The sequence below is a fragment of the Xiphias gladius genome, chromosome 20, assembly GCF_016859285.1.
Source record: "Xiphias gladius isolate SHS-SW01 ecotype Sanya breed wild chromosome 20, ASM1685928v1, whole genome shotgun sequence".
In the NCBI taxonomy this organism is placed as follows: domain Eukaryota; kingdom Metazoa; phylum Chordata; class Actinopteri; order Istiophoriformes; family Xiphiidae; genus Xiphias; species Xiphias gladius.
Window position 1 is genome coordinate 13,899,045 of NC_053419.1, and position 22,244 is coordinate 13,921,288.

General features: G+C 39.8%; 1 protein-coding gene across 2 annotated transcripts; it reads left to right on the forward strand.

Annotated features, from left to right (window-relative positions):
* The first annotated feature begins 1,524 nt into the window (after positions 1 to 1,524).
* On the forward strand, positions 1,525 to 20,391 carry LOC120806870 (endoplasmic reticulum metallopeptidase 1). 2 transcript variants are annotated; one of them, XR_005709748.1, is made up of 15 exons: positions 1,525 to 1,921; positions 3,438 to 3,742; positions 5,506 to 5,633; positions 5,802 to 5,907; positions 6,532 to 6,678; positions 6,878 to 6,970; positions 9,363 to 9,575; positions 9,818 to 10,038; positions 13,539 to 13,713; positions 14,700 to 14,890; positions 15,228 to 15,380; positions 15,802 to 16,004; positions 16,099 to 16,233; positions 16,905 to 17,068; positions 18,251 to 18,358. XR_005709748.1 is itself a non-coding variant. In XM_040158386.1 (15 exons), exons 1-15 carry the CDS (start codon positions 1,647 to 1,649, stop codon positions 18,425 to 18,427), a joined length of 2,667 nt encoding a protein of 888 aa, XP_040014320.1. In that variant the 5' UTR covers positions 1,527 to 1,646; the 3' UTR covers positions 18,428 to 20,391. The 2 variants fall into 2 exon arrangements, 1 of the variants encoding a protein (XP_040014320.1); XM_040158386.1 differs by having other exon boundaries at positions 1,527 to 1,921; positions 16,118 to 16,233; positions 18,251 to 20,391.
* Positions 20,392 to 22,244: the final 1,853 nt, after the last annotated feature.

Genomic DNA, 22,244 nt, shown 5'->3' on the forward strand with positions numbered 1-22,244 from the left:
CTGCTACTTTTACTTAAATAAATGATATGAATAGTTATTGCTCTCCTGGGTGTGTTCCTGGGTAAAGTTAATGTGAACCATTTATTAACTTTTAACTAAATGGTTCACATGAAAGTTAATGTGTTAATGAATTGTTTGTACATGTAAATGAATCAACTGGTGGTAAACTTGTTAGATGGTATGGTTGGCATAATGACATTTAATATTTGAGTTGGGGGAAAAAAATCTATTTGTAAATCTTTTAACAATTTGCTTGCCTAATAAAACTTTCTTCAGCTAAATACCAGGAAAAAATCTGAATCAGTTTCAGGGCCCATGTACGTTGACACATACGAGGAATCTGACTCCAGTTCTCAGTAGCTTTCAGCAGACTTATAAACAGTGCAGAGAAAGCATTTACAAACATAATAAGATATTATGATAGAAGAAAAATTTACATTATCTAAAAAACGGTTAAAACATTAAAATGCTGCTTATATGGTAATCTATAAGGGATAATTATCCAATAATATACTAATATAACACTCTGAAAGGGGATGTTCTGTCTGCATAAAGTTTTCTTTTGTTAAAAGATATCATAAAACTATTTTTGCCTTGCCTTACATTTATTTTTTTATGTTTTAAGTACATTTTGCTGATAATGCTTTCAAATTAAGTCTGAATGCAGTACTTGTAATGGAGTATTATTTCATTATAGTGATGTAGTGCATGAGTTTTCTGTTGGACTGTATTACATTGCACAGGGAGTTCATTGAATTCATGTTAAAGGGATAGTTCCACATTTTAGTTAACACACTTATTTCCCGTTCTTGTAAAAGTTACATCAGAATGTCCTTATCACTCTCAGAGTCTGCACTCTAAACATGAAACTAGCCAGCAGTTGGTTAGCTTAGCTTAGCAGAAAGACTGGAAACAGGTGGAAACAGATAGCCTGGCTCTGTCCAAAGCTAACAAAATCCCCCTACCACCACCTTTAAAGCTCACTAATATCTTATTTGTTTAGTCCATACAAAAGAAAAAGAGTAAAAACAACAGTATGTGGTTTCACGGGGGTTACATGCCTGACCATTTCTTGGCAGGAGGTGGTGGTAGGTGGATTGTTATTGTTGGACGCAACCAGTTTTACCGTTTCTCCCTGCTTCGTGTTTGTGCTAAACTAAGCTAACCCGCTACCAGCGTGCAGCCTCACATACCTTACAGACATGGAAGTAACGATCTTCTAAGGAAACTTAGCCTATTCCTTTAATTGTGAACAAAATCCGCTGAAGATTGCAGACTCATTTTCTTGTCAATTTTGTGATATGCTCACATAGGGGTGGTTATACCAGTATGTGGAATGTCCCCACTGGGTAAACAGATTCCAACTCTCGGCAGTTAGGGTTGGGGTGAATGTTAAGTTCAGGTTTAAGGGGAAACACATATAAACTGGGAAACCGACTTCTTTCCCCCCCAGAATCTATTCCCGAGCATTGGAATCTAACGCCACCCGTCCTCCGCCTGTTTTTGTGATTTGTTTTTCATTTTTCAAGCGCCTTGACCGGCCTCCCTCTCGTTCAAGTTTGTCCCTCAGCGCAATCCGTCGGTCGTCCAGAGGAAGAAAAAAAAACAAAAGCGACGCTTGCAGCTGATGTACCGCTGGCTCAAAAATGGAGAGCGACACCACTGTCAGGAGAATAAAACCCTTCGGGACGCAACATTTTGTAGCACAAGATAACAACGGTTCTCAAGACCGGTGCGGGAATAACGGCTACAGCGGTGACCCGAAGAGGAAGCCCGAAGTGAGCCTGTACCTGCTGCGGGAAGGGCTGGCAGCTTCCCTGGTGTCAGTGTTTATTTTGGTGCTGTGGGGACTGGTTCACTTGTCGTTACAGCAGCTCGTCATTGGAAAGCCGACCGGCGAGTTCAACGCGGTGAGGGCCAGGTGAGATTTATCTCTGCCTACTGTAATTCTCGCCTCTCGGGGCTTTCTATGTTCTATGCTAACCATCTCGCAGCATTGCAGCCCCGACTAACCTTTCCTCTAGTCTGGCAACAGACCCGCCTAGAAACCACTACCGGGTGTCGCTTCAACCTCCACGTCCACTTTTACCTCCAAGGTAACCCCCAGGACACACAGGTGTGTAAACGGTGTGTAACGGTTAGAGGAGTTTGGGCCAGGAGAGAGGAGGTACAGCAGTCTCTACGAGTGAGCCGTAAATGATGTAGCCTCCAACAAGTAAAACACATCTCCTGCTCTAAGCCTGTTAACTGACCCCGACATTCAAGAACAAGAATGTTATTACATAACCTCGAAATCCAAACTTGCAAAGTGCTCAAAAAGTAGACGTTTTTGCCGGTAAGGTAACGCAAGTTTATTTATAAAACATTTCAGAGAGTGCAATTCACGCAATTGAAAGTGCCTTGTGTGACGCGTTAAAGCATTAAAGTAGGAACAACAACACAGACATAAATTAAAAGGGTATAATTGTAATCAAAATATCTGGCTTGTGGAAGACGTCTCCATGGGCTCTGGGAACTTTTGATAGGCACATATGTTTTCTAATGTTTTATAGACGGTTAAATCGGTTATAAACTGTTTGAAATATAATCCATAGATTGGTTGAGAATGAAAATAACCATTAGCTACATCCCTACTAAGACATTTTTTAAAAATCATCTATTGTGTTAAAGTTGATTTAAAATTTCTGAGGGTGAGGAAATTCAAGGTCAAGGTTGCTGAAAAGAGACATGTCAAAAAAAACGCTTGCTATTATTCTGTATAATAACCATTCTATTTATAAAAAGACATCCACTGTTAAAATAAAAAAATTCTAAAATATATATTGATATATATTATATATTTTCTAATGATAAAGCATGACCATGAACATAAATGAAAAACATGGCAAAAAATCTATTAAATAATAAAATAAAATGCAGCCTGCGCGACTATAGAAAACATCATCAACGACATCCTGTTCATTAAAAGAAGCTTTAAAATTTTCAGTTAAACCAGCCACCTAGTTTAGCAGTGCAACAGTGCATCGGTTTTTCAGTCCCTGTGTGAGAAGGAGAGGCAGGGATTATAGCACTGAATCTGAGGTCAGCAGGGCTGTGGTTTAGCTCTTGAAAGTGCTGGGTGATGAGATTTGCCATCATTCGGCTGGTTGTTCCTCTTTGGTCACAATTATGGCTTTCATGAGTCCATGCCTTGCAAATCCAGTTTTGAATCATATGTATGAAAACGATGCCTCAGAGTTTCCTGACATAGACATAGACAGAGAGACACACTCACAGTGACTCATTGTCTTTAACAAAACATTGAACTGCAGAAAATTAACAAGATATACCATGATGTTGTGATGGAACGAGTAGGGTTGGTTTACTGCCCCTGCACAGTTTCGCAACAACATAATATTCTCTTCCTCTTCTCTCTCCTGCCTCACCTCACGATCTAGACGGCACTTGGAGCAGATCACCAGCGTCGGTCCGCGGCCAGTGGGCAGTCAGGAGAATGAAGTCCTGACAGTGGGCTACTTGTTGGAGCAGATTGAGAACATCCGGGTCGAGACCGCAGCAGGCCCCCATCAACTCACAGTGGACGTGCAGCGTCCCACCGGCTCTTTCTCCATCGACTTTCTTGGAGGCTTCACCAGCTTCTATGACCGTGTCACCAACATCGCCGTCAGGCTGGAGCCCAAAGGTGGCGCGAAGCATCTCATGCTCGCCAACTGCCACTTTGACACAGTGGCCAACAGTCCAGGTATAAAAAGGTTCATCCTTCTTTTTAACTAGTCTGCCTCTTTCTTATGCGAGGGCTTCACTGAAGGCATAGAAAGTGGGCTAGCTTTCTAATTATAAAGGTTTAAAAATGAACAGTTGTAGCATGCAGCTTTGCATGTAAGTACATGCGGAAAACCTTCACACACCTGCATGCCTAATTGCCATCTTGTACATTGTAAATGGTGACTCTGTGGTTTTTCAATGGGCTCTAATTGTTGTGGTGAATGTTCTGGAAAAAGTGATCAGTGATTTATAGACCTGTCCCTTCAGGAAGCTGTTAGGATAGAAGTGGAGCCGTGACTGATTTTTAAAAACATCTGACAGCCATTTTCTATGTTTTTTGTGTTCCCGTTAACATTTCTAATCATCACACCCTTACAAATCTTGCAGCTCGTCTCCTCACAGTGTGTAGAGGCCTTGCAGTTGGTTTGCAAAATCTTTAGGTGTTTTGTGATGATGATAATACCCTCATTTGTCTCCCTCTATTATGAACTGTAGTCACGCAGAGTGAAATTTAAACTGCCACAGCAAGCCAATCCAGAAGATTTGGGTCTAAAGTACTTCTTGTAAATTATTACAAACAGCCACATTGTGTTTTTAACAGGAAGTTGCTTAAAGCACAGTAATAACAGTGTTTGTTGATGATTGCTACCACGTTGTGGTATGTAGTCATAATTTCTTTGTCTTGTTTTAATTCAGGAATTTTTTGCTGTGTAACTCCACACCATAGAGCCTGTTGGCGAGACATGTTTCGCTGTTCTCACACACACAAACACGCACACACATGTGCACACACAGCTTCCCGGGCAAAAGGAAATTGATCCAAGAGGCGTGGGCCAGAAAGATACACATACATTTTCATGTCCACCTCTCTCTGCAGGACTTTGATTTCTTGGAATTTTAAACACTTGTTCGTGTAAGAAATAACAGAGAAAGAATAAAGGAGCAGTACGTTGTTTTGCACATATTTTTGTTGAAATAGGTTGATTATACTCTATGTGCAGGCAAGCATGGTCTTCACAGCAAACGAATAATGTAAGTCAGAGTATGTATTATTACTTTTTCAGGCTTTGATTTATACATGGCATCTTGTGAACTCTCAAAGAACTTTTTAGGGAAAAGGATTAATATGTCGCTGACATAAGTGGCAGTGACAGGAGCATGAATGGTGCCTAGACAGACAGTGTACAGGCTCCCACCCCCACCTCATGAACACATGCAATCCAGAAAGCCGGAGCACATGATGTCTCAGTTTGGCTCTCTGATCTTTAAGTAGTTTTTTTCCCTTTCTTTGCATTTATTCTCAGTAATTTGGGTTCCTCAACACCAACCTGTCTAATCTTTCCGCATCACATGCCCTACTCGCATGCTCTTTTCTTTTTCTTCTTGCTATTACCCCTTTTCCTGTGTGGTCTCACCGTCATACAAGCAAAGCGAGATGGGTATTGTCGCATTTTTCACATTTGCGCGCAGAGCTGACGCCTTTCATTTTATGTGTTTGTGAATTTGTGTTATTCTAGTGCTCAGCTTTATCGTCTGTATTTTTATCCCCCATTGAGCCACAGGGTTGGGACAAATTGGTGATACAGGTGCAGAGTTGCATGTCTCTGTATGTAAATGCCAGGCCAAGCCAACCTTTTTTTTGCCTGATACAAAGGTGAAAGGCAGCTATGACCTAGTTTTGCCCGTATTTTGAAGGTTTTTTGTATTTTTAACCACCCTTCACTGGTTTGCTTGTCTTAGGTGCCAGTGACGATGCAGTGAGCTGTGCAGTCATGCTGGAGGTTCTCCATTCTCTGGCCAACCAGTCCACTCCTCTTCACCATGGAGTTATCTTCCTCTTTAATGGGGCAGAAGAAAATATCCTGCAGGTAGAATGAAGTGACAAGGACACATATCTTACACTAGGCTAGCTTGTCCATACCACATTGAATTGTCAGTTAATTTAAAGCTTCTTCTCTCCTTCTGTCTTTCTTATTTTCTCTTCTACATTCCTCCTTTTTGTCTTTGTTTCTCTGTTTTCCCCATTTGTCCCTCAGGCCAGTCATGGTTTTATTACCCAGCATCCATGGGCCAAGCAGGTGCGAGCCTTCATTAACTTGGAGGCTGCAGGTGTTGGGGGAAAGGAGGTTGTTTTCCAGACAGGTGATGCACCATTTCTGTTTGATAAGCTGGTCTGGCTTGTTTATGAGCATGCTTTCCCTCTGGTTTGCTCTTCGTGTTTATTTTTGCATATGTGTGTGTTTTCCTGTAGTTTGGAAAGCTTGCAAAAAAAAAAAAAAAAAAAAAATTGAATTCAGTTTTTGCTGCTATTGACATTTCTGTCTCAAGTTGACACTTTTGCAGTCCTGAGAATCACTATCAAGTCTTGTATTATATACCTACAGTATCTGCCTTTATTTTAACCATTCACTTTCTGGCTGGCTGACAGGATCTGTATCAATTACTAACAGCCTGATTATGCTTCCTCAGGTGCCTGTAACATTGCATTTAAATTTTAGACATTATCTGACGGACTTACTTGGCACATCTGATGCAATACATTAAGCAAGCTTAAATATCTACATTGCCAGATCACGAGTAGAAAGTGGTAAAGACAACGGCGGAATGGATATAAAACCACAATATGTCTTTGTCTCCACAATAATTACTCTAAGTCACCAAACTTAGGGATCTTAGTTTTGTCCAATGTATAAAATATCTATCTAAAATATCTTAGTCCAGTATATAAAATGTCCCAGCAACTTTTCCTTCCGTTCCCCCTTAAAGGTCCAGAGAACCCGTGGCTGGTCCAGGCCTATGTCCGCGCAGCCAAACACCCTTTCGCTTCTGTGGTTGGCCAGGAGGTCTTTCAGAGTGGTATCATCCCCTCTGACACTGACTTCCGCATCTACAGGGACTTTGGTAACATCCCAGGTAAGGCCCCACAATATATAGAGTACAGTAAAGAAATTGATGTGAAAGTATAGAGCCTTTCCAAAACAAGAATCCAGTGGCTGATAGATCTACAGAGAAAAGATGCTTTTATTTTTTATTTTTTGCTCAACTTTTTCTATGTTTTTTTTAATTTTTTTTTTTTAATGTCATTATTTGTATGTATGTATTTAATTTATAGGCATTGATCTGGCTTTCATTGAAAACGGTTTCATCTACCACACCAAGTACGACACTGCTGACAGGATCCTGACGGACTCAATACAGAGAGCTGGTATGCAAATAGCCAAATATGCATTCTTACTTACATAGGTGTTAAGTTATGCGTTTACTTAACACTCATTGCAGATATATTGTTAGCTGGTGGGCGTGTCTGTCTGACAAGGAGGACAGCACTAAAATGTAAAAACACTTCAGCAGAAGACTGGTGTGGCGAATACAGCTGCCAACACCATTTTTTTCGACAAAGAGAGAGAAACACATGCTGTGCCTTGTCCCCCAGTTTCAGGTCAGCACTCTGCTGATCTCATAATTTCCCTAAGAACTAAGAAATGCATACACGCATACATACCAGACACAGACTGTGACTTTTGCACTTGCCCTCATTTCCCTCATCCCTCTGTGTTGCTGAATTATTTTGCTTTACTTAGCAGAGAATCCAGTCAGTCAGCACTAAAAACCTGAGACAGTTGGCATCGTTCTTCTCTTCCTCAGCAGCTACTGGACACCTCCCTCCTCTTCTTCTGTGCACTGCAACTTACCATGAAAGGCATGAATTATTAGAGAGAGAAAGCAAGGTTTCAGAGGGATGTGGAAGGTATTTTTAGGCTTTGAAAAAGGAAGCAGTTTTTTAAAGTGGAGGTTAGATACAGTACGAGGCCAGTGGAAGAGGAAGATACGCCAGTAGCTCTGCTCTGTTGATGCCTGTGACAGACTAAGCAGCTCAGCCTTTAGACAAAGTGGGGGCAAAGTGCAAGTTTAGCATTGCTGTAATGTATTGTAGATTCACTTCTGTTACAATATATCCTGGATTTTTTTGTAACAATGATGTCATATAGATATTTTAAAAAGAGCATGGCAATATAACCATGTTATGAGTGTCACTGTGACTAAAATGATTACATATGACTTTTTAAAATTAATTTTATCTTAATTTTCGTTTCATCATAGGGAAATTCAGAAAGGAAAGTTTTTGGTAAATTGCAAGAACTGAACCCTTCATGAACAAGTACATGTGCACTGAGTTGTTTACACCTTTTAGACCACAGTGAGCCTACCAGGTGGGAGAACAATGGAGCTTTGTTTCGCCTGTGCGCGTGCGTGCGTGCGTGCACGCGTGCACTGTTAACTGTGCAGACATGGAGGCAGCGGCACCGAGAGCAGCAAAGATAAAAGAAACTTAGCCTCAGGTCGCAGTTGCCAACACAGCGTCCTCTTACTGGTCCTTCATGTAGCCAGTTTCCTCATCTACATTCAACACCATGATTGTAGGCAATTTTCACGGCAAGTCCTCTACGTGTCCCGCACACTGGTGTACAACTGTTGCGTAATAATGAGAGGCCATTCAGGCTATAAATCAGACTTGCTCTCACTCACACATACACCAACCTACTCTTTCACACACACTACTGTTTGGACCATGAATCATATGTGCTCACTCAAATCACTGTACTCCCTTTTTGCGGCTATCATTCTCACTCTCGCACATCATCCTACTCCTACACACACCATTATACACTCACACAGTACACACAACACAGCACACACATACACACAATAGCGTATGTAAGACAGACCAGTGGTATGTGAGAAATAATTGATTTAAGATAGAGTAAGATAGAATAATTATGTGTGAGCTTGTGCATCTTCTCTTACATATACTATCATGGGAAACGCTATTATGTGAGTATAAGAGTATAGTTGTGTGTTAAAGAGGATTGTAGTGAATGTAGGAGAGTATAATGGTGATTATAATGGTGTTGTACATGTAAGAGGTTGTAGTAGTGTGTGTGTGTGGGAGAGGATAGTGTTGTATGTGCAAGATCATGATGCTGATTGTTAGACCTTACATCTTTCATAACTGTTTATATATTTGCCAATAAAATAAAATATGATTTAATTTTGAAATTAAAGGCTCAACACACAGCAACAGGCCTTCATTTGCTAGTATGTGCTGTATCTTGTTTTTTTTTAAACTATTGACGTGGTGTTTTTTTGCACGTGGTTTTATTACTACTCTCCGGGTGGCTGTGCGGGAATGACAAAGGCCACTACCCTAGTACAGCCTCTTTTGCCGGTCAGAAAGTTATTCTGAGTCATAAATAAACTGACTACTTCACATGATGTGTCTTCTCTATAAAGGATGATCCTTTTTTTTTTTTTTTGGTCATATTGCCCATTTCCTTCCTCTGATTGTGGAGGTAGAATTACAAATTGCGGAAACCAGAAACCAGAGTAGATTAAACTTTGAATTGTTACTGTCTCTCAACCAGTCCCAGTTACAAGTCAGCATCAGGGTCTTCTTGTACCCTCTTACTCTCTGGCTATCCACATGATGCACCTCCTATTCTATAAAGTGGAAATCAATGCAGCTAAATGCAACAGCATTCCTATGTTACATTTCAGCTTTGAACCGTTTGACCTCAGAGCTCGCTTCCTCTGTCTAGGCGACAACATCCTGGCGGTCCTGAAGTACCTGGTAATGTCAGAGAAGTTGGCTGATTCCTCAGAGTATCGTCATGGAAACATGGTATTTTTTGACCTGTTAGGGGTGGTTGTGGTGGCGTACCCTGCTCGTGTTGGCACCATCCTTAACTACATGGTAGCCACAGCAACCTTCCTCTATCTGGCCAGGAAAGCGTCACTGCCAGGGAATGGGGGTAGGTCACAATTTCCCATGGTAGATGTATGTTATGTCATTTCCTGTACTGGATATTTGTGTTGTGTGTTTTCCTCTTTGTGGCTTACTCAAGTGTTTTCCTTGAAAAATGTAAGATAAGAATAGTCCGATCCCAATTTGTGGGGCCAAATCCAAATAGTCAAACTCATTTAATTTCTCTGTAGAAGAGTTTCACGAGCTGCTGTTAGGTCTTCATTTAACATTCATCTCCATCTTTCTCAGGTGGTCGCTATGTTCGAGATCTGGCCTGTGCCACAGGTGTAGCAGTGCTGAGCTGGTTCGTCACCCTGCTGTCGGTGCTTATTGTAGCTCTGCTCGTAACTTTACTGGGCCGCTCCATGTTTTGGTACAACCATTTTTACGCCTCCATCTGCCTGTACGGGGCTGCAGCCACAGGCAAGATGATCCTCATCCACACCCTCGCCAAGAACCTTTACTACGGGGTGAGTGATGGAGTTTTTCTTTTAACTTTGGACAGTAACTTTAGAGGGCTGATCATGTGTGTACATGCAGAATTTTACCTACCCTGTGCCCTGTAAATGTTGCACTTTAAAGTGAAATGATTTTATTACACATATCAGAAAAATCTGAATATGAGGTGTATTCCAAATATCATGAATTGTTAGATGTTGTCATCTACCTAGTGTTTTTACAAATTAATTTCATAGCAATTTATTTGTTGCTTGTTATGTGCAACTATATGAATGCAGTGCTCATCAAGGCTTGTTTTTAGCATGAACTGTGAGCAGTTACACAAAACACTACCATATGTTCAAGATGATTGTGTGATTCCTCAGTAGAAAACCACATTTTGCATCATTTCAGAAGATGTAGAGTGTTTGAGAAATATTTGCTGTGTTGAAGCTGAAAGAATGTTGACCAGCTTGACCTAGATTAATATCTTGAACAAAACTTCTTGTTCCATGAAACATGTTTTTACATTTCAGTGTATAGTTTATTTAGTTCAATATGATGCTTCCTTTTTTTGTATATTATTTGAGATTAAAAAAAAGAAGGGCAAAGTATTTCTCCGAGCATAATATGTAATAATAATCTCTTGATGTCTTGCCCAGCTCACATTTAATTGGGACTAAAGTACGGAGAGGAGAAAGCCAGGCAGTTTCTCTACCTCCATGGTGATTGCAGAACAGCAGCTCTTTGTGCATGTTTGTGTGTGTGCAAGATTATAAGACTATAGATGTACTGTAGTTTTCACACACACAGTTGTCTGTCAGTCACATGAACACACTTATTCACCAGAAATGTATTTACTGCTGTGAACCAACTGACCTGTCTCACTGTGGTTTTTGATAGTTAGCGGTTTAGGGGGGGTATCAGATGTTAGCTTGTCTGCCTTTTAGTAGCATGGCGTAATTCTTGCATTCTTTAAAAGGCAGTGTTACAGACTCTTTTCGGAAAAGACTTCTGTACATTTTAAGAACAGCTAGTTGCAATTCAATGGATATATTGTGTGTTTCACATTTAGTAAATATAATTGTTTATTTGAGGTAGACAACATTACATTACATTACATTGTTTTGTTTTTTGCATCTGGAGCTGCAGATAACCTCATAATGAACTCCAGCTTATCATGGCCATTTTCCAGAAAGGACACAGACCAACCTTTGTCCCATAACGCATAATGTTTGATCTCTTTATTAGTGAAAGAAGATAAAATTAATGATATCTGGATGAGAACTCAAATTTTTACAAATATCTTGGCCACTGATAATTTGGTATTCTGGTTCACTTGTTTCCAACCTTCTTTGCTTGATTTACTCCACATCCAAATATGTTCATTTGAAGCGATTTTTAAACTGGATATGACAGTTTAGCGGATGCAGTAAAAGATGGTTCAGTGGATTTTTTTTCATACCATTGAATTGGCAGTGTTTATGTTGGTTAAGTGTACAGTCATACTGCGACTCTTTGGAGCGGCAGAAACCGTATATTCCAACCATTTAACTGTTTCCATCATTTATCCATTGCTTTTAGCTATTTAAACCACTTATCAGTTACTTCTAGCTAACCTTTTCATCTGTTTATCCATTTAGCTAACAATTTCAAATGTTCATACTATCTGTATCAACCATTTATCGATTACTTATAGCTATTTCAACAATTATCAGTTACTTTTAGTTAACCCAATTGTTTCTCTGCGCACTTGATAACTTCCTTTTTAGCATTCTTAATTACAGCATTGTTCGGGTGTTATAGCTGACTCAATATGTGGATGTTTTCTTTATCAAATTGTGACTTCTGTTTTATCACATTAGTTGAACTACTCCACAATGTTTTCACATACTCCCTGACAACTGCCAAAGTACATTTGTTTGGGACTCACCATTCTGGTTTAACCAGAATGACTCAGAGGCAGGTATCACTGCACCTATTCCCCTACGAGAGTAACTGTAGAAAGTTGAAATAGAAACGATGATTTCTGTGTGGTTGTAGTCTCACATCAATCGAGACCAGGATATGCTCTATAGAGTTGGCCCCTCAGACACTGGAGATTTATTTGTGTGGCAGTTATGCGAGACCATACACTGCTGTATAGATTTTTATTTATTTATTTATTTTTTTTAAAACAGGTGTGTATGTGTAGGGGGTGTCTGTATAACAGCTGTTTTTTTGAGAAATCATTCAACCAAAAGTCAATGTGAGAAAAGAGCTGGATGAGTGTTTCTTGGTGAAACAGAGAGATCTAGTGTTCATTTAAAAGAACAATACTCTGCCTTGTGTACTGGTGGGATGTTGTGCTTTGTAATAATATATTGCAGCAAGCCTCTTAATCAGCCTACAGCAATGCATACATAGGATAGGTCAGTGAATTCTTTGTGCCGTAGTGGAGGTTTTTTCCTGAATCTATTTTTATCGGTTATGTTATTCCTTTTTAGTTCATAGTTTCGGTGTCAGGATACAACCATGGTCGTATCATCAATTCTTTGTTTCTGTTTAGTGTTTATCCACATCAGTTCTTTAATAAATCACTAAACTACATTCTAATTTGCTGTGATAATACAATAAAAGTTAGTAATATTGTTTGTGATGAATGTATATGGGTTTCAGTCTTCTAATATATAGCTTGTACTTGTCAACAGTTCATCTCCTCGTATGAGTAGTTTGTGAAACTTCTTTTCTTTAATGATTTAGTTATGCATTTCAGGGGCTACTTATCTGATGGGTGAGGAGTAAGAGTTGCCCCACACATACTTCACAGACCAATCCTTTTAGCATGCCTCTCTGTTAAGAGATTTTAATCCCAAATAGTTTGAACTGATCTGTACTGATAATTGTGACGCCTTGAATAAAGAAAGGGAAAACCAAGAACAGCTCCGTTAGTCTATGATAATCAGGTGACATGTTAAAAGTAGCAGATGGTCTAACTTTCTTAAATTTGTAAAGAATAGATTGATTATTTTGTCTACATCTAGATGTTTCGATAACATTTCAAAGATTACTGTCATTATAGAAGCTGAGAAAGAAAATGTTCATGGAAAATGATATTTCAAAAGTATATTTTAGCAGTATTTTCCGTGCTGTCTCCAAAATAAATACAAATAAGCACGATTTCTCATGGATATGTCTACAAAATTGAATACAGACACAACATTATAATAAACAGATGATGAATATGTTGCTTCACATCATCAGAATTAATTTCTTTTCCTCTAGGGAGATTTTGTTTTGGCAAAGCAACATTCAGATTTCTCCTCAACTGGTGCTGCACATCCTCTGCTTCCCCACTCATCAAAGCAACATAAATCAATCAATCACCAAAGTCTCTGTTGCAAAATTATCCCGGGTTAAGTCAGTTAAGCACATAAAGCATAAAACCTTATTCTGCTGGAGCAAAATAAGCAGCAAAGATAATAAAGTGAAAAACTAATGTGCACATGCATATCCCTTGTATGTTGATCTCTTGGGTGTGTTTTTCACGCAGGGTGTCAGACTGGTGGAGCTGGGTGATCTCTACTTTGATGTGAGCTTGCTTCTGTGGTGCTGCAGCCTGGTGTGGCTGACCCAGCAGGGCCTGTGTTCAGCCTACGTGCCCATGCTAATGGTGGCCTTCCCCCTGGCCACCAGACTGCTGCTAGCTACGGAATTTAAACACAGAGGTAAACACTCAACTCAACTTTAGTTACCGCGAATGTTTTTCTTAATCAGCATGTTTTTAATTTGAAGAAGTAGTTAGACATTTGGGGAAAAAGGCTTATTTGGGCCTTCTTATTTCCAAAAATGTTGAACTATTCCTTTAAATAAGAATACAGATGAATGTAAGGATTCAGGTGTTATGCCTATGCATGAAGACACTTTGGTTATCTTATAATGTTTTACTATTAAAATAAGTTTATTGAAGTATAAAAAAACTGTGAATGAGGTAATTTTAAGTTTTTGATGACATTCTTCTCATGTCAAATCAGTTTAAAAAAATGTTTTTTTCTCCAGTGGGGTGCAAGGAAAAAATTAAAAAAAAAACACAACGCTTGTACAACCACAATAGTAATCGGACCAGCAATCCCCCTTTATGTTTTAAACTTTGAATATCCAGCGAATCATTTACATACAGAACATGAGCAAATGAGAGTTTAATGAGAGGCTTAACTTTTTGTAATTTTTATGCCTGTATACTGTCAGACATTATACCATAGGCAGCAGAATTCTTTATCTAATAAACTATGCAATTGTTGAGAAAATGAATTAGAAGATTCACTGTGAGACGTATCCATAGTGCTCAAGATGATCATTAATTAAGGCTTTAATGGCAAAATAAGTTTTAAAATCCATCACCGATGCGGTCTGTGAGAAAACATATCATTACTACAACTTTTCCAACTCATTCCAGCTCTGACGTGGCTTCCTCTCATGCACGAGGTGCCAAATATCTTGAAAGCTTTGGGGTTCTCTCTGTAAAGGTCCTGTCATGTCTGATTAAAGCTGTCGACAGTTACATTAAAGACACCTACTATATGACTGAATGACAACAGAAAGCTGATAAATTAAAGAGGGATTCTCGAAGCTGTGGGACAGACAGGAGATTACAGCAGGATGGTTGGATCCCTGGTTCTGTCTGACAAACACTAACCTCTCTATCTTTCTGCAGGAGCATCAGTGAAGTACAGTGTGCTCTACCTGTTGGGCCTGGCGTTGCCATATGTCCACTTCATGTTCCTCATCTGGGTAGTGTTTGAGATCTTCACCCCCATCATGGGTCGCAGTGGAACCGAGATACCCCCTGAGGTGGTGCTGGCCTCCCTGGTCACCCTCGCAACCATTTTCCTCTCCTCTTTTTTTGTGAGTATTCTTATGTACAACAATGAACAACGCATTTGAAATTTTTTTTTTTTTTTTTTTTTTGCAGCAGCAGAGTCATGAGCAGACAGGACAGAATACATGGTTTTATGGTTTTGGTCAAGCTTCTGGCAGCTACATTTTTTAGAGAGTTTACTTTAATTGTTTGACTTTAGATAAAGCAAACCATTAGCTGTGTATAATTGACTGACAGCCGGGTGCCAGTAAATTTTAATTTAATGCTAAATTAGCACATATACTTCGCAAATTTGTCATTTCAAAAAGTGTGCAGTGTATATTGTTCCCCGAGTAACATATAGTATTTTCTCGTCTATTTCAGCTACATTTCATCTACTTGGTTCGGAGCACGAAGTGGATCCTGGCTGGTCTCGGCTCAGTCTTCATCGTCATGTTCCTGTTGGTGTCCTGCGGCCTCTTCTTTCCTTATTCAGGCAGTCCAGACAGCCCTCGGCCTAAAAGAGTCTTCCTGCAGGTTCAAAGTCACAACACACACACAGAAGCACAAACAAGTACACGTAAGCCTATTCGCTTATTCGAAATCTCACATCTTTTTCTTAACTACATGGGAGTCATCCACGTAGAAAGTAGAAATTCTGTAAATTTTTCTTCTCCTCTGATTTTGAAGATATTTTAAAAATTGGTTAAAAAAATATTTAAAGTGAGAAAATACGATCACTCAAATGGAGGAATCATTTCTGGCTGAGATGGTAAAATAAAATAATAGTAATTAAAAATTAAAAATAAAAAAGCTCTGATTACACTCCTCCACTTATAAATCAGGGAGAGCGCCATTAAGTTATCCTGGCTTGAGTATAAAAATCACCCAGTAAAACAGCTATAAAGGGTTGAAGGCAAGTTGAAGGAAAATGTTTTATCCACCACCCTCCCCGCAGCATACAACAAGGACCTTCCACAATCTCCAGGGCCAGGTGGAGAGCCGGGACTCGGGCCTCTGGATAAACAGTTTTGACTACACGGGCATACAGCACATCACACCCAACATCCCTGAGATCAACGATACTGTTCGCACCCACTGCCGGGAGGACCAGCCCTTCTGTGGCTACCCCTGGTTCCTGCCGGTGAAGTTCCTCAGCAAGTCAGTAACACAGCGTTTGTAGCTGACGGCATTTTTTAATGGTATTGTCTTCGTGCACAAACCTTTCGTACTTTGTATCCCTTCTCACCTCAAGTATTCTGGTGTATCTGCAGGAAGAACTGGTACCTTCCTGCCCCAGAAGTGTCTCCCAGCTCTCCAGTAGAGTTCAGCCTTCTGTCCAAAGAGGAGACCAGCTGGGGGACGGTCAAGATGACCTTCAGTGTGAAAGGTCAGGACCACTTTATGTAACCAACATAGATCTAGAAGTTTTCTCTCAAGGAGTTGCCGGGTTTAGATGCTACCAAATCTAACTAGACTTCCAACCTAACCTTGACTTTGAGCCATATGATTGAAACAACTCCAGTCAAAAGCAGATGTGTCCAGGGAGAAATTAAATTAGGTTGAAAAGTTTATAAGTAACAGCCATTGAGATTCAGACTGCTCTAGAAAAGCATGCTGCTATTTTGAACCAGAATTAAATTGGGTGAAAAACACACTGTCACTTGTTTAGGATTTAAAACCCAAAGTTCAGTATGAAGGATTTGACCTGACAGTTGCTTGTCTTGACTTGAGACTTGAATATCAAGACTTCAGTCCCACCTCTGCTTGCAGGTATTGCTCACAGAAGTGTGTTTCTCATCAAGTCATTTATTACGATAAGGTATTGAATCTTTGCTGTGGTTTAAAACGTCAATTTTTCTTGGATTCCCAATGCCACATGTCCTTAACAATTACACTACAGCCAATTTGACCAATATAAACTCAATACTGTTATACACTGGTTTTTCACATTTCTCTTCTTAAGCATCAAATGGCAGATCTGGATGTGTATGTGTGCATATTGTGCGTATGTCAACTTGCGCATGTGTTTGTACTAATGTCCCGTCCCGTCCCATGCAGGCCCCAGCCACATGTCTCTGTATCTGATGCCTCACCGAGGAGCCAGCCTCTCCACCTGGTCCTTCGGTGACGGGACGCCTCAGTTTGACCTGAGCGGAGAATATTTTGTCTTCTATTCCCACGGTGTGGACGCCCCCACATGGACCTTCTGGTTTGAAATACAGGTATTTATTTGGAGCTAAAGGGGAATCCTGTACTTTTTGTTTTTGACAATACCTAATAATATCTCTGTTGTTTTTTGTTTATCATGTGAATTATTTAAACTGCTTTCTGCTTACGAGGAGCAGAGGTAATCCTGCGAAAGAATCATCGTTTCTCGATTGTGACCCATCAGTTTTGGTTTTAAAGAAAAATTGTGTTTAAAAAAAATTTCTAAAAAAAGTAAATAATTACTTGGTAAAACCTTCAGTCGATGTAGAATATTGAAAGTATCTCTCAGTAGCATTGCAGATTTGTTTTCACTTGTGTATTTAAAGAAACAGTGTGACATTTTAGTGAAAACGCACATTCCCTTTCTGATAACGTGTTAATTAGTGACCTTTAGCTGTGCTGGGAGGCAGATTTCTTTACCTTTGGAAAGAGTCAGACTAGCTGTTTCCCCCAACTACCAGTCTTTCTGATTAGCTAAGCTAACCATCTCCTGGCCCCAGCTTCATATTCAGCATGCAGATGTGAGATTGGCAAGAAAGTGAATATGGGTACTTCCCGAAATGTCGACCACCTCAAGGATGAACTGATTTGAATTTGGTGGTAAAAGGTCAGGGTCACTGTGACCTCACAAAACACGTTTTTGGTCAAGAGTTCATACTCTAATTATGACTTAATACACTTAATAACTTTGACCAAATTCAGTCAAAGTCTTCACTACATATACTGCATGAGTCTGGACAAGCATGGATGTAAACTGCAACTTGACTGGTTGGCGGAGGCGTACACATACGAGGCATAATTCTAGTTACAGTATCCTTCTTTTCATTCCTCACATTTCTGAGTTTCTGCCAAACACCACCTGAGGGCCTCAGTCCGTGATGTCTGCAGGAGATTAGTTCCTGCCCGGACGTTTTTGTGTTTGAATGCATAGTCTTGCTGTCACGTGAAAGCCTTTAAACTCCTGTTTCGGAGATTTGAATTTTTTGAATTGCATTAAAGACTGCATTAAACAAACTCCGTGGCTCTTTAAAGACTCTCATTAAAATCCATTGCATCAGCTGAAAAACATGCAGCATAATCAAGCTAAAGACAAGGTGATTTTTCTTAGGGACTGGAAAAACTGCTGGTCAGGTTTTGGTCCTCTCATATATTTGCCTATACTGACGTTCATGGTTTTCTTTCTTTTTCTCTGTCAGCCTCCCAGGGATCCGGACCCATCAGGCCCTGAGGGGATGATCTCCGTCGCTATCTCCTCCCACTATTTCTTCGGGGAAGACCAGAGGACTGTTCAGCTGGAGGAAATCCTTTACAGATTTCCCACTTGGGCTTTTCCTTCGTCTTGGGTCAGTACCTATGACATGTACCGATACTGAGGACTGCAAACATCACAAAGGCTGATGCTGAGGAGAGCTGAGGGCTACAGGGGCCCCCCGAGACAGGCAGAGAAAAAGCGATATCAAGGAACAATACTGAGGACCGGCCCTGCCGCCTTTTCACACTGGCACAAACACACACTCTAACACACACACACACACACTCACTCTCCCTGCCTGAGAGACCCCCATCACTGTGTCAGTAGGCTTAGTAGCTAACCGAGCAGGAAGACGGGCTGGGGCATGCCTGAGGTAAGCTGACCAGAGAGCTTACAGACTCAATAACTCGCCGACCGACGCACTGGCCACCGCAAGCCTTGTGCTCACTCCTGGGTTAGTGAAACAAAGGGGTTAAGATTTTCTTTTTGTACTCAATCTGTCGTGCCTTTGCTTTACTCACTCCATCTCACTCCCCTCCTCACCTTCCATCTCGCTCACTTCCTCCCCACTTCCTCCTCTCTCATGCTAACACTCTTCCTGAATGAATAATGGTGCATGGCTACCTCCCCTGCTCTCTCTTTATCAGCAAACCACTCGGGCCATCCTCAGACTGTATGTGTCTCTGGATTCCTCTGCAAAAACAACACCACTACCACTGTCTGCACTGTAGGTGTAGTAACATACTGATGGATCTATTTGGGAAGGGAAAAATAAAGACCTTTTTTTGTTTGACCCCTCTTCTGACTTTAACTGGAAACTTTGACACTTTGAAAGTCACTTTTCATCAACACGCACTTGTTTTATTATGCGCAAATAGTTTTTTGAATCAGCTAGGTAAACTGTGAAATTGCTCATTACTCATCACTAACGACCAATAAGTTGCAGCAAGTCGTACCTATGTGTTTCAATGGGGCATGCCAACGATCTGCTTTAATTGTCAGAGAACTCGGCATGTAGATTCAGAACACTGTGTCTGTTGAATGGAAACAGCTGGCTCAACTCAAAATGTCAAGGTCTTTTATGAGGTCTTAAAGCATTCGGCCTGATGTGTTCAGGCAAACGTGTAGTTTTGATCTTGGGCTTGATGAGACCAGAAGTCGCAAGGAAACACGGGACTTGTGGCCGTGTAAATGCCCTGTGACTTCAAATTGTGACTTCGAACTTGAGGGTGACGAGGTGGGAAACCAGCAATGCAACTCCACACTCATTAACTGCATCAGTGTCAGTAAGTTCTGTCTCACATGGCAGAGATGATTATTTACATTTGCCGTCACTGTAATAGTAACGGCATATGTATTTGTTCTCAGAATTGACTTCTGCTCTGTGCTACAAGTTGTCTCCAGCAGCACCAATGAAAATCGCATATCAGTTGAATATCAGTCATACAAAAAAAAAATTAATTTGCTGCTATTTTGATAATTGATGAATCGTTTAAGTCATTTTTGATGGTTCCAAGATGGGTGTAGCTTCTCAAACCAGAGGATTTTATGCTTTTCTTTGTTATATATGATAACAAAAGAAATATATTTGGGGTTTGGGCTGTTGGTCAGACATAACAAGACATCTGCAAACAGCAACTTTTGCAACTTTTTTTTTACTCCTTTTTTACATTTCATATACTAAACAATTAATCGATCCAACAAATAATCCTTAAATTGCCGCCCCAAAATCACATCTTAACTAAACCGGAATTTGCCTGTTATACAGTTGAATCGAATTAAAAACCATGTGTGTGCACAAACTTACCAATGTAGCAATATAGATTTTATTTTTATCCAGTTACAAAAAAAAAGGGGTAACGCTTCATTTTATGGGTCTGTATATTTTCAAATAATTTTCAATATCGGTTTTACAGTTTCCTGGAAAGAACTCTGCAGTTTTGGTACAAATATAGCAAATAGTGACCGTGTTCACTTGGTAAATGATTATCAGCTGCACATGAAAAAAATCTAAAATGTGAAAAACACATGGAAAATACAGTTTGTAGTCATAAATGAACAAGAATGAATATTTACTTTGGTTTATAGAGAGCTTTTTTTTTTTTTTTAAGTATTTTAGTTACTTTAAACTATAACTTTAACTATTTTCCACATAATTAGCTCCAAATTACATGACTTTTTCCCAAGAAACATCCTAGGAAGTTATTAGGAAATAACAGACCTGTAAAATAACGCTTTATATATTAATAAAAGTAGTTATTTACAGATATAAAATCGTGTTAGTGTAAACAAACTGTGCTGTAGTGTAGAAAAGAAAAAGAAAAAAAAAGAAATAAGGTCGATTTAGAGTGAAGCTGACCCTGCTAGGATCCACAGTTATCAAGCCCATTCATTTAATTTCTTTTTTCTCCCGGTTGTGCTGAAATGTATCTAAGAAAAATTCTGATGGTTGTTGTTAAATTTAAATTATGCATTGGTACTTCTGGAGACAGCTTATAGCTTTAACTGTGTGTTCGTAATATTGCTTCTTATCTCAAGTGGAGCTGCTTCTTTATTGTCTGTAACCCAAGTGTCACAGCTACGATCCAGTTAGTAGGACCTGTTTGTACTATGTGTCCACTTCACATAGTGGACCCCATAGAACCTGTTTCCGTCAGTTTCACCACTACCTCAATAATGATCAAAACTAAGTGTCCAACAGCAAGATAACAGCTATTAATGGTCTTGTGAGGACTGGTTTGAATGTTATTGTGATTTAGATAATATTTAACTGAGGTTGACTAATGTTAGAGAGAGGGAGATATTATTGTTTGTCTGTGGGGTACCTCTGTTTTATGCAAAGCGGAGATTAAGAGATTCACCTTAATGCATAGCTGTGCCATTGAAGAGTCATTATGATTGTCCCCTCCCTGCCTTCAGTCATACACACTGATGAATTCTGTTAAGACACACGAAAAGTCCCGTAGCTGCTTGTTGGTTTTCCAGACATTTTGACTCCCTCCATATGTATGGCTTCAGTCACGCAAAATAAGAAATGCTGACATGAAGGAGGCCTTAAAGTTTTGCTTCCAAAGACATACAAAATGTTTACTGTTGTGGACACAAACGTCTCAGTGGTCTTAAAAGCTATCAAGTGCTGCACTGTACAGCAATTTTATGTGCGTGAAATGTTGTCTGTTGGAAAGTTTAAACCTAAAATCCATCACAGCCTTCAATAGCACTTATTATACACCTACTATGCTCTTTCTTTATGCATTATGTGTAACAACTAATGAGCAAAACAGAAAATCATAGCTGATTCTAAGTAACTAAGATGGTGGCCAAAAGGGCGCAGCTGCTGAGAGTGAAATTCAAGTCTTGACCTCGGAAAGAGCAGTTGACAAAAGTGATCGCTAAAAAATGATAGCTATTCTGGAGCTTTCCATAATATCACACATCTTGCTTTCTGTTAAAATTCTCATCTTTTTCTGAGCTCTTTTTAAGACTTCTTGTCCCCGTTAGCTTAAAGGTTGAAATTCAGACGTGACAGGTCATCCTGCTAGCTGTTTCCATGGTGAAGAATGACCGTTCAGTCTCAACTTTCGAGCCAAACCTGGACGAGAAGTCCTTAAAGAGCTCAGGAGAAATGGAAATTTGGACATCTACAATTCCATGACAACTTGGCAAACTCCATCTGCTGAGGAATATCATGCAATATGACTGAAAGCTCCACAAAAGCTGCTGAGGCGACATTATGGTTGAGACTGCTTCTGTCAAGAGCCCGATGATCTTTATCAGCCGACTGCAGTGTAAAGACAAATCCGTCAAATAGCAAAATATCAAATCTATTAGATACCTGCTGTTATGAATTTGAAATTGTTGGTCAGCAATTTTTGGTTCATTCAAAAAAGACCATAACTGTGTTTTTTTTTTTTTTTTAAATATAATTGGCTGTAATG

What these genes read in the sequence shown, in the direction of transcription:
- LOC120806870 (XM_040158386.1), top strand. Translation starts at nt 1,647, where the DNA reads ATGGAGAGCGACACCACTGTCAGGAGAATAAAACCCTTCGGGACGCAA. An exon ending in TTCAACGCGGTGAGGGCCAG is followed by an intron (nt 1,922 to 3,437) that starts GTGAGATTTATC and finishes CTCACGATCTAG; the next exon opens with ACGGCACTTGGAGCAGATCA. An exon ending in TACGGAATTTAAACACAGAG is followed by an intron (nt 13,714 to 14,699) that starts GTAAACACTCAA and finishes ATCTTTCTGCAG; the next exon opens with GAGCATCAGTGAAGTACAGT.